The following is a 12,865-nucleotide window of genomic DNA, read 5'->3' on the forward strand; positions in this document are numbered from 1 at the left end:
TGGGGAGGTAGGAAAGGGAGAAAAGGAGGCTCACTTGTTAGGGTTGCTTTCTGACTGGAGTGAAGATAAGAAGTCTTCCCCATTTGCCTCTTTGGCATCACTGGTTTTAGAGGGAGTGCTCTGTCCTTCTCCCCACCATGGGAGGCTGCTATTGAAGGCTCTATTCCAGTCCTCTCCATGTATTCCCTAGCTAGAATGGCAGTTTGGGAATTGAGCTTTAGAGACTTGCTTCTGACATTCCCAGACCCTGCTGCCTGGGAATTTCATGGAGTCCTAGTTCCCCTCCGCACTCTACACCCCACCCAGTTCCTCCCTGCCCTACTTTCTGCCTTCCTCTCTTTCCTTTTCCATCATGACCTTCACCCTTCGTACTTACTTTGACTTTCCAAATGTAAACTCCGTTCTGACTGAAGGGTGCTCCTTCTGCAATGACCACCTTCCAAGGAGCACCTGGGTGCCTCCATCGGGCAGGGAAGGGAGGATGGTAGGACCTGGGAGGCATTGAGAAAAAGAAGTCCCTTCCCAGGAGTTACTGCCCCCTGAGGGCTTTCTTGGTCCTTGATCGGTGGTAACTTTAAACACCTGTAATGTCTTCATTTCACTTTTTATTATTATATTAACAAATGACAAGGCAGTCACCATCCAGGATCTCTTGTTTTTGATAACCCCTATGCTCACCATGGTCAACATATTATTCTGGAGCCTTGAATGCCAGGCTAAAGAATAAAAGACTCAAAATTTATGACTAGTAAGAAGTTATTGAAAAGATTTTGAGGAGAAGAAATAGGTGGTCAGAGTGATGGTATGAGGTATTTTGGTGCCAGTGAGGGGCTGGCTTGGAGTAGGCAGATCCTGGAAGCCTTGGTCATGGTGTGCCCGCAAAGCATTAACTAGGGTGATGAGGCAAGGTTAGGTATGAGAGCATTTATGAAAAAGAGCACTGGACATTATTGTCCATTTTGTTATAGAAAACAAGGGAGGTGTCAAGTATGAATATAGAACCGTATTTTTCAAAGTGCGGTCCTTGACCCTGACCAGTGTGGCTCAGTTGGTTGGGCATCATCCAACAAAGTGAAAAGTTACCAGTGCAATTCCCAGTCAGGGCACATGCCTTAAAGTGTGTTCCTTGGACCCCTAGCATTAAAATCATCTGGGTAGAGTGGGGAGCTTGTTAAAAACACAGATTATCTGGCTCTATTCCACACTTTTTTGATTCAGAATCTGGGGGGAAGGTGGTGCCCATGTTTTAAAAAGAACCCCAGGTGAATCTTAAGCATTCTAAAGTTTGAGAACCTCTGATTTAAGAAATTCCAACCTTCATGATGAAAAAAAGTATGATGACACCATAAACAGGCATCAGGGCACCAGGATGAGGAGATTCTCTCAGGGAGGTGCCGAGGAGAAGTCAAGTTCTCGTCATCCCAGCTCCACGGTGTTGGGAAGGGTCAGGTGTTGGGTGGCTGGGAGTGGAGGGGCCTAAGGGAGGGAGGCAGCTAAACTTTGGGTCTTCTCGCCTTTTAGTCACTTCCACCCAGCACAGCATCTGCCAGGTGGAAGGACCACAGTTCACTGGGAAAGAGAGTCTATATACCTGCTAATGAATCTCAACTGAGCCCTCTCAGAAAAAATGAAGGCTTCTCCCACCATAGTAGGACATTTATTTCGATAATACTTGTTCCAAACAGAGAACAGAAAATGAATTTCTGGGAATTGGGCATTTCACGTGACACCTGCATGCTACCTGGGTGGTACTGGCAGTGTGCAAGCCATTCCCCTTCAAAACTAACGCTCACATGCTGTGCAAGGAGACAGAAATAGTGACTTGATGGACTGTCGTGGGTGTTCTTACACATTGTGTGTACCTGAGCTTTTAATAAAACAAAATGTGTTGTAGACACTCTATCATTTGTAAACTCTCCTTCATTGGACTCAGGGAAAAAAATGACTTTCTAAAGAGTGAGAGGCTTGGGACCAGGAGGTGGGAGCTGAGAGGGAGTTCTTTCATTTATGCAAAACAACAAAGTCGTGCTTATTTTACTGTGGATCAAATTATGGCACAAATTTAGTAATTAGTTTCAAATAAGATGATTGATCAGAGGTCCAGATAAGGGAATCAGAGTTGGAATTCTGATTCCAAATTGTTTGCAAAACATTTTCATTTCCTTTAGTGGTTTCTGCCCTTTATCACACAGGAAGTTCTCAGATCAGGCTGATTGGGTTCACTCATTTATTCAGCAGATGCCCTTTGAGAACATAGCAGTGACCCAAATGAAGGCCCTGCCCACATGGAGCTTACACAGGAAGCCGAGAGGAAACACCACTACAAACAAACATGTAATAGGTCATATAGTGATAGGCAGTGCCACGTGGGCAGAGGGCTGATTGAATAAGCCATGGGGTGTGTTTAAGAGGAGGTTCCAGCCCTGACTGGTATTGCACAGTTGGTTGGGTGTTGTCTGGAAAGTGAAAGGTCCCTGGTTTTGTTCCCGATCAGGGCACATGCCTGGGTTGCAGGTGTGGCCCCTGGTCCAGGTACTTGCGAAAGGCAACCAAGTGATGTTTCTCTTTCACATCAGTGTTTCTCTCCCCCTCTTTCTCCTTCCCTTCTCCTCTCTCTGAAAGTAAATAAAATCTTTTTTAAAGAGGAGGTTCCAGGTACATGAAATGGGACCCATAGGTCTAAATGAGCTGGATGTGTTCATGAAAATGGGAGAATGGCTAGAGTGGCTGGTGAGCAGAGAGCAGGAAAAAGGGGGTAAGAAGTTTCAAGAAATGGGTCCACATCAAATTAGGCTTTATAAGCTAGAGAATTGAAAGCTGGAGAGAATCTGGTGTCTCTAAGTGTGATAGGAAACAATGGTAGAGTTTCAATAAGGGGAGTGTTATGATTTGATATGTGTTTAAAGAAACAGGTCTGGCTCCTGTGTGGATGGACATGGCAAGAATAAAAGGAGGAAAATCACTTAGATGGCTGGGGGGTGAGTGCAGAAAGATCGTGGCTTGGACTAGGTTGGCTGTGGTGGAAACAGTGGCCAGGAAAGAGTAAATAAGAAAGACTCTCAGGCTTGCAGCTAAGCAGTCAGATGAATTGTGGTGTCTTTTGCTAAGACAAGGAAGACCAGAGAGGAGGAGAGTAAGGCAGAAGGGAATAAAGAGTTCTGTTTTTGATGTGTTAAGTACAAGGTGTCCATTATATGCCAAATTTGAGGGGAAGAGTAGGCAGTTGAGTCTCATTCTGAGGTAAGAAATTAGGGCTGGAGCTGTGCCTATGGAAATCGCCAGAAAGCCATGGAACTGGATGAGATCATCCAGGGAGTAAGAGAAGAGAAAAGAAAGAAGTCCAGAACTGAGCCCCTGGGTACTCTAAAATGTAGAGGCTTGGTAGACGAGGAGGATGCAAAATATAAAACTGCAGTGGGTGTCAGGGAGTCCGGGGGAGTTCCTAGTGAGGATGGTGTCTAAGGAGCTAACGCAGAACTGTTTCTAGAAAGAGGGAAGGCTCATCCTCTTAAGTGGGGCTGAGCAAGGTAGGAACCTCCTCAGGGTGAGAGGGCCTCAGTGGTTCACTGATTCAGAGCCCAAGCAGCTGAGGATGGATTCGGTGGGAGGGCAGCTGAGCATGGGAAGTCCTCAAGAAAGGATGGTCCAAAGTGAGTGAGAAGGGAGTCCCTGAGAAAGGTCAGCCTGGTGGAGGAGGTCAGAGCCCATGCAAGGTGAGCAAAGCATCTGTATAAGAGGCTGGCTCAGCATAGGTGCAAAGACTGAGCAGTTCAGGAGCCATCCACAAAGGATGGGGGCTGTAGTGTGCAGTGCCACAGCCTGGGCAGAGTGAGAAGCACACCCATGCAGTGAGGGCAGCCGGGCTTAGAAGACTGAAGTTCAAATAGGGTGAGGAGGTGTCCACACAGGGGGCTAACCACAGGAAGTTTATTAGGAGGTGGTCTTGGAATTGATCCCTGAGGAAGGGAAAGGAAGCAGAGGGTTAGATAGAGGGTAAACTTGAGCTACCATATCATCTCAAGGGAATTCTCAGCCACCTACAGACCATTCTGAAGACTGAGTGACTAGTCAGAGCTGTCCTGGCATGGGGAAAGAGAGCTGGGCTTTTCTGTTTGGGAGAGAGTTCAACATCGGAAGGGTTGTGGCTTTCAGAGAAGCTGCTGTCTTCAGCCAAAGGTAATAATCCCCAGAGGGGATTGATGGCTGAGGTCTCTCTGTCTGCTGGTGGCACTCCCAACAGTTGTAAAACATCCTTTATGGCATATCTCAGAATCCAACACCTACATAGTCTCAAAGTACCTTCCCCAAATAATTCTTAATTACAGAGGGAATTAGAATGACTTTTGCAGTGAGGAAGGCTGGAAGACATCAACTTAATCAAGTGATCAAAATTAATGTCACCAGTAATGGGACAAATATCAAACGTACCCCACCTGATAGGGTGCAATAGGAAGAACAAGAATCATTTCTGTGATTCTAATCATGAGAAAGCACCAGAAAAACCCAAATTGAGGGACGTTTTATAAAATAATAACCCTGTAACTGTTAAAAGTGTCAAAGGCAGGGAAGTCAAGGGAAGCCTAAAGAACTATTCTAGGTTAAAGGGACAACTAAACACAACACATGCTTCTGGACTGCATTCTTTTGCCCTGAAAGTCAGTGTTGGGACAGATGGCAAAACCTGAGTGGGGTCTGAGTATTATATTATAGCATTGCTGCAAAACCACTTGGGTTTGAATCCTGACCCCACTATTTGATAGCTGTGTAAGCTCATGCAAGTTAACTAACCTCTCTGAGACTCATTTTCTTTGACCAAGAACAATCCCTCCGTAGCCTCTTCTTCCAAGGAGGGGAGCTGCTGTATGTGCAATATAATAAAACCATGAAGTGTTTGAGTTGGAAACAGATTTAGGGAGATGATGTGATCCAGCATCCTCATTTGAGGCAGTGAGGACCAGAGAGGAAAAGGCTCACACCCAGCTGGGTCACAGATAGGTAGGGGCAGAGCTAGAATGAGACCCCGAGGATGGCATCATTAAGTTAGGATGATCACGATGGTGTCATATTTTAATGATGCTGTAGGAACCTAAGACACTTTTATATGTAAGTAGAGCTTAGATACCAATTAAAACTTTGCTCTAAATGTTGGTTGTCTCTAAGTGTAGGGGCCCCCTACTGTGGGCTGAGTGGTGCTTGGGTCTCTTCTAAAACTAAGGTTCTGTCAAGTCAGAAGAATGGGAAAAAAAAAAACAGCTCTGGGACAGAAGGCAGCTGGGTCCCTTGATTTTCTCCCATTAACTCAGTCGCATTCATGGCCACTGCTCAGAAAATAATCAATAGCTATCTTCCAAAGGACTTTTTCTCTTCTCCTCAGCAGCTAGAAAGGGCTGTCTCTTCCCTTGAAAAGCATTGTCTTGATTGTATGCTGGTTGAAATAAACTCAATTAGATGAGGAAGAAAGGGGATGATTAGGAAATTGTTAAATTGGCTCCCAAATCCAGTTTAGGATGAGTATCTCTCTTGGAAAAAGGATGTTCTGGGAGAGGAGTAATTTCTGGGTGAAAGATGGAGCACACGAAAGGAGGCAGAGCTTTACAAGTTGTTTACAAGACTGTGTGCTATGGTGGCGAGCAGTCCTGGGCTCACCTGGGCTGGTGTCCCCAGTGGCAGGGTGAAGGTCAGACCTCTTGCTGAATAGAGTGGCACAACTTCTCCCAAGACTGGGGCAGGAACTTCAGCCATATCTGCCCTTGAGAATTCATGGCTATGAACATTCATTGAGTATCTCCTGTGTGTGTGTGGTGTTGGCCAGACTGCTGGGGGCGGGGCAGGATGAAAGGGTAATATACAAGGTGAGAACTCCACACACCAGTGGTCCCCAGCCTTTTTGGCTCAAGAGACTGGTTTCATGGAAGACATTTTTTCCATGCACAGTGCGGGGTGGGGGGTGCAGTATGGTTTGGGGATGTTTCAAGCACATTACATTCAAGCTTACCTCCTCCTGTTCAGCCTGCTTCCTAACAGGCCCAGACCAGTACCAGTCTGTGGCCTGAAGGTTGGAGACCCCTGCCATACACTATCAGGAACTAACTACCTGCCAAGAGGAGCAGTGGAGAGGGTGGAGACACACCGAAAGAACTGTGAATGCAGACTGGGAGAGATGCTAAGATAGTTACGATAGGAATTGAGAGCTGGAGACATTCACCCCAAAGCTGTGTGTTGGGGCAATGAGTTTGAGTTGACTGAAGTTCAACATGTCTTAAGCAAAGCACTCTGTGCTAAGAACCATGCTGTGCCTGGGAATCACAAGGAGTCTGGAGTCTGGTGGGAGAGACAGATCCATGGGCAATAATTGTGGTTTGAACAGAATTGGAGGAGAGTGACACCACCCCAGCTGGGGTGGGTTATTAAAGAGAAAAAGGCATCCCAAACTAGTGATTCTGAGATGGTGCTTAAAGAATGAGTGGGAAGGAGCCTGGAATGGGGATATTTCAAGTAAAGTTAAATACAGCGACAGCAAAACTCAGGAGGTGGGAAACAGCTTTTGGGATATTTAGGTGTGAGGCAGAAACTTGCTGGAAGTGGGGTAGAAAGTGGGGTGGGGCAGGCCACGGAGGACTCTGCTTGTCAGGTGAAGGAGCCCCTCAAAAACTGCATCCCAGTGAAATGCCCTTTCAAGGATGCATGGGTTAATTTCATTTAAGACTAAATTTGTGTTCTTCAAATGGATTTGCTGTCTCTTATTTTTTAATTTTGGGGATCCAGCTATATTAACAATATATAATTTATTTTTAAACCATAGTGTATAAAATTATTTCTTTGAAACCAAAGGCAGATTTTGCCAGAAGCAGATTGACACTATCATTGGGTGCTACTTCCCACTCAAGTTCAGAGGCACAGCTGTCATTTATCAAAACCAGAACACAAATATGAAAATTGAAAGAAAACTTAAGAAGTCTGTCATCTCTATGAGGTCCCTTGTAACTTACTTGCTTCTGCAGTGACCAGGTTCTCCTTCCATGCAGTTATTCAAGCCATGCGCCTGGGGTCAACCTTCCACCTGCCTCTCTACCACCTTCATAACCAATCACCAAATACTCCCCCAGATATTACTCAAACCTGTCTTTCTGCAGACACTCCCCATGGCTCTGTGTAAGCCACCGTCATCTCCCATTGGGATTTCTGCAATAGCCTCCTGTTTCCCGTCTCTGTTCGCTGTCCTCCAACTAATTCTCCACAAAGCAGTCAGGACCATAATTTTTAAATGCAGATTCCATGATATCTTTCTTTTCTTTGCAGTCTGTTAGTGGCTCTTAGGATGAACACTGGAATCTGACTCAGGGTTTAGCAGCATCTGGTTCCTGCCTTCTCTGGGCCCATTTCCTCCTTACTTCCTACCCAAGCCATGCTAATCTTTCTAATTCCTAACTTAAGTCCTATTCCCTCTCACATCTCAGCTAAACCTTATGTCTTCAGAGAGGCCTTCCCTGACCCCCCAGCTAGGAGCTCCTGACTGTTACTACTTTTCACCATTGCACTTAATGATGAATTGTGTGATCTGGGGTCTGGTGCTCGTTACTCACATAGCCTGAGCTTCCAGAGTCAGGGCCCGACGTGCTTTGTTCAGTAAGGTCCCTTGGCTGTCCTCGTGCCCAGCGCTGAGGCACAGTAAAGCTAATAAATATCTGAATATGTGAGTATTCACATCCCACATTGCTCCTCTGCTTCCCAAAGACCTCTCCTCGCACACAAACAAAAAGGTAAAACCTTCTATGTTGGGAACAAATACCAATTCAAAGCCATTAATAGGTATAATTAACTGTCATTCTGTACTATCCTAACTATAATTGATAATTGAATATTTAAAAACTACTATAGATGAGAGAAATTAAACAAGGGTAGCTAATAAGAAGTACTTTGATAGGTACATACACTTTGGTAAGGTCCAGGGTTTGGCTAGGAATGCAATTTTTTCTTTAACCAGTGGTGTTCAGAGTCTGAGACTCACCAGAAACTGCGGGACACCCAGACTTCCAATGCTGCGCATTTATGATGTGTACATGACTGTCAGGCACTGCTGCTCTCTGCTCAGAGGCACATTGCTATACTGGCTACTCTGTGTGGGCAGCTGGGCTCCACTCTCAGGGCTGGGAGACATGGATTCAGGGTTGAGAGAGCATGGGGTCCAAGTGTGTGTATCAAGCCATGATGGCTCTAAGTGAACTATCTGATCCAAAGTGGTCAGAAATCAGCATTTTAAACAATAGCTTGTGTTGATTATGTATGTTTATTCTCCGGTACTTTTTTTGTCTCCTTGTATTACTCAAGTAATTTTGTTTACTTCCTAAATCATTGCTTTTTCATTTATTCAATTGTTTTCCATGCGGTCCCTGAATCCTCATTGAGGTTGCACAGGTTTTTCCCACAGCTTCAGTTCTCGTATTATTTATTTATTAATGTATTTTTAATTGTTCAAGTACAGTTTTCTGCCTTTTCCGCCCACCCCAGCCCAATACCCCAGCCCTCCCCACCTCCCTCCCATTTCCATGCCCCCATTATCCTCCATGTGTCCTTTATATATATAATTGTTCTAATGGCAGAAGTTGGACTAAATGGAGGCAATGTACATCACAGAACAAAGTTATGTTTAAACTAAGTAAAAGCCTCTCAGATGTGAAGTAAATAGCTTTTTAAGTGGTTACAGTAGAGCTAATTAAGTAAACTCAATAATTGAAAATGAATTGACATTTTAAAGAAAGCAAAAGAGCTTAAACAGAAAACAATTTGCTTTTTATTTTTATTATTTTTTTACTTCTTTTTATTGTATTTTTTCCATTACCATTTACTCTCCTTATATCCCCCTCCTCATCCCTCACAATCATCACCCTGTTGTCCATGTCCACGAACCCTTTCTCCTTTCGCCTGGATCCTTCCATGCCTTAGACCACCTTCTGCCCCCAGAGCTGCCATCTGTCCTCCGTCTCTAAGTCTGGCTCTGTTTTGCTGGTTAGTTCAGTTCGTTCATTAGATTCCACATATGAGTGAAATCATGTGCTTTTTGTCTTTCTCTGACTGGCTTATTTCACTTAAAAGTTTAAAAGTTGTGAAATTACCCCCAGAGAGTATAAAAGCTAACCGTTTGCAAACTAGTGGATGAAAAGCAAATTTCTTTAACCGGTTTGCTTTAAAATAACCAATTTTATTAGAGCTGGAGATAAAAATGAAATGAATTAAATACAATTTCTGAAAACAGTGCTAGACAAGCAGGTCACACTTAACTGTTCAAAACTAAATTAAGAAATAAAGCTGTAATCTGAAAACTTGTCATAAATTCCAAAGCATTCATGAAAGGCTGCAAATCAGCTCTTTTATATATAAAAATTATCCCCAAGCTTCAATTCATTCTTAAAAGGGGATTAATAAGAGTTTAAATATGCATAAAAATTATAAAACTGCACTACCCATGGTATACAATATATGAAAAACTTCATACTTAGAACCATTTATCTTTGATCTTGCATGCGAGAGAATTGTGGGATCTTGCAATAGAGAATTGTGGGATCAAATTGTGGTAAATCAAGTAAAACTGCATTCTCCTGATTTTTTTGTTTTTGTTGAAATTTCAGCGTACATAATTCTAAGAAAACGTAGGCTCTTCTTTCTTCTGAGAAAGGAACGTTTAGAGCTCCTTTCAATGCTGCCTTTCATTCGTTTGCAAAATAAAAATACAGTTCATTCAGTACTTTGATTTCTTTTTACAGATATGCCTCCAAGTTTAAAAAATATGCATATGTATATTGCCAGAATTGGTTATATAAACTGTTTAAATCTTTACACTTAATGTTTAGATAAAGTCATTCTGAAAAAAGCCTTTTCTTCACTTTAATAGATAATTACCTGGCCTTTGGCTTTGTTAATGGCTGTTTGTCAAACCTCATTAATACATTCATGTCTACATTTCTCTAACACCATCTTGCTGTGGGCCTTATGATACTGTCACTGAAGACTTTGAAGCCTTCTATAGTTTGCACAATTATGGGCACTTTAATTAATTTATCTCAAACATCAGAGGAAGTGGAGCCAAAGGCTGGATTCAGTAGAGCTAGAACTCCCATGCCTGCAGACCATGCTGTGACTTTCTTGCCATAGGGCAGTCTGTAGAAGAAACAGAGAAATGGATTAAAGCATCCTTGTAAACAGGCCTAGTTCATCTAAATCATTTTCCCAAGGGTCCTTCTAAATCTGAGATGGCTAATACATCATTAATCAAATGTTCAGTTAAAGTTTAGTGTAGTAGGAGTAGAGTGGACTCAGTTATCTTGGCAGGATTTGTAACAGGTGTGTCTGTACTATTCTGATTTCACCGTGGCCACCTGATCTATTGAGCGCCAACTCCTCAGAGACCAGAGAACAAACTGCTTCCTCTCTCCCACATTTCTGTCAGGCTACCTGAGCAAATTTGAATGGATGTTAAAGGCTTTGGTCCTCCATACATTCCAAGACTTTTACTAAGGGTTTCCACCCCTTCTGTCAAGGGCCCCTCAAGACAACCTATCTTCTCGCTATCTCAGTGTCCCCTCACTCATGTCTCTACTGCTCCAGCAACCTCTATTCCAGCTTCCCTAAACACCAAGGGACACGTCCTGAGGCCACATCACTAGGTCTTAAGCCTGGAAGAACATGGAATTGCCACTGCTTCCCAAGAGAATCACAGATACTAAACACCTTAAAGATGGAAAGACCTTACTTTATTTGGTTGGTTGGTAGGTGTTAATTGGGAAAGAAGCCAGAGAGGGCAGTTGGCCTGGTAATTAGCTATCTTGTGCACAGCTCCAGCTGTGGGCTGACTACCCTGGACTTCATTTCCAAGATTAGAGTCCCAGGAGGATGATGAGGCAGGATGTCTATCACTGGCTGCCACTGCTGTGATCATTTTCATGGTAGAGGGAGGGCCAGGGAACTGCCCTGACCTGATACTACCTCATTGATGTGGTTGGAATAACGGTAGTGAGGGCTTAAACTGGGCTAAAAAATGGACTAATTAAGGTTGAGAAAACTGAAAATGCACTGAGGGGATATTCCAGAGATAAAAAAGGATGAACAGAATTCAGGTAACGATGGGACTGTTACATTGCCAATAGCAGTAATGAAATCCGCTATATCCAGTGACTGAACATTTCCACCTGGACTGCTTGCTGCTTTCTGATTGGATGGGGTCTCTAGGACTCTTGTGGTCAGATATGTTGTCACATGTCATTCCTTCTGCCCAAAAGTCATTGTTTCTGTCTTCCTCCTCTGACCAGGTATTAGACTGGATTGAAAACCACGGTGAGGCCTTTCTCAGCAAACACACAGGGGTTGGGAAGTCCCTGCACCGAGCCCGAGCCCTGCAGAAGAGGCATGATGACTTTGAGGAGGTTGCTCAGGTGAGGTGCTGGCTGTGCGTGTGTATGTGTGTGTGTGTGGCGGAGGACTGGGTGAGAGAACCAGGGCTTAAGCGTGGTGGTGTATGATGGGGCATGTCGGGCTGGTAGTCCATGGTTTCTGGGCTGTCTGTCTGCCTAATGCAAGGAGACCTTTGTCTGCTCTTGTATCACTAGGTGAGTGGTAAATAGGCCCTCACTTTATTGTCCTCCAAGAAAATCATTCTGCTGGCATGAGCTGTTAATGACTTGTCTATACAGTGGTGATGACAGGAGGGAAGACATCAGAACTATCAATAGCCCAAAGCCACCCCTATGGTTTTCACTGCAGTTGGGTGGGAGCTAAAAATAGTGGCTACTCTGTTCACAAAGCTGTGTACCTTCCAGGATCTTGAGAAAGAGATGGCACCTGGTCACCAAGCCATGCACCAGCAAGGCTGAATATTCCCAGAGAAGTGCCTTTGCATCATTGGCCAGTATTTAGTTTGTAATTTGCACAATGTTCAGCCTTTTAGCTGAGATGCATACCTGTGCCAAAAATGGCACTGTTTTCTAATTTGCATGAAGAGCCTGTATGAGAGGACTTAAACATTTGTCTTAATGGTGCAGTGATGTAATGGTGGAATTTGGGGGGTGGAATTCTGTTCTGAGCCTCCACCCCCCATGTTTTATTTTCATTTCCTTGGGAGTATTCCAGATGGATCCTCAAAATCTTCACCTTCAAGATGAAATACTGCTGTCCAGTTGTGTTGTCAGGTGTGATCAGTTGCAGGGGGAAAATAAGACTCTTATGAATAAGGAAGGGAAGAGGCAGCTGAGAAGGGAATCAGTAGGGGGCGGAGGGTTGGGTGCTGCTGGAGTAGTGAGGATGACAAAGCTGGGTTTCCACACCACAGCTTTAACCAGCACTGGCTCTGATCCCACGTGTGGGCACTCATTGTGGGTGTCATGCTTGGCATTGTGCAAAGCCCCATCTCTCACCCAAGGAAGCCACCAGCCCGAGACAAATATGAGCCAAGAACCAAAGGAAACTGGAGGAGGACAGGAAAGTAGTGGGAGCATACCACATCTCTAGGGGAGCTGCAAGTGTATGCTGAAAAGTAAGAGGCCTGGCAGGGGCCAGAAAGGTTGGGTCAGCAGTGACTTGAACCTGATCATTGCAGATAGATTAGACCCAGCCTATGGAATAAAACCTCACATGGAATCTTAGTGCACTGTTGGTGAGAATGTAAAATGGTACAGCCATTGTGGAAAGCAGTGTGGTGGCTTCTCAAAAAACTTAACATAGAATCACCATATGAGTCAATAGTCCCACTTCTGGGTGTATACCCAAAAGAATTAAAAGGTGGGATGTGAAAAGGTAATCCTATACCTGTATTAATAGCAGCATTATTCACAATAGCCAAAAGGTGGAAGCAACCCTAGTGTCCACTGATGGATGA

The 12,865-nt window shown here is 44.2% G+C and overlaps 1 protein-coding gene across 19 annotated transcripts in view; it reads left to right on the plus strand.

Annotated features, from left to right (window-relative positions):
• The window catches only part of KALRN (kalirin RhoGEF kinase), a 698,826-nt gene that overhangs the window by 330,878 nt on the left and 355,083 nt on the right, over positions 1–12,865 (plus strand). For all 19 annotated transcript variants that reach the window (XM_045851423.1, XM_045851424.1, XM_045851434.1 and 16 more), the window contains exon 10: positions 11,304–11,426. In XM_045851423.1, the coding sequence (XP_045707379.1) occupies positions 11,304–11,426 (123 nt within the window). The remainder of the gene's footprint in view (positions 1–11,303; positions 11,427–12,865) is intronic.

The sequence above is a fragment of the Phyllostomus hastatus genome, unplaced genomic scaffold, assembly GCF_019186645.2.
Source record: "Phyllostomus hastatus isolate PE091 unplaced genomic scaffold, TTU_PhHast_1.1 phas_contig_86, whole genome shotgun sequence".
Classification (NCBI taxonomy): domain Eukaryota; kingdom Metazoa; phylum Chordata; class Mammalia; order Chiroptera; family Phyllostomidae; genus Phyllostomus; species Phyllostomus hastatus.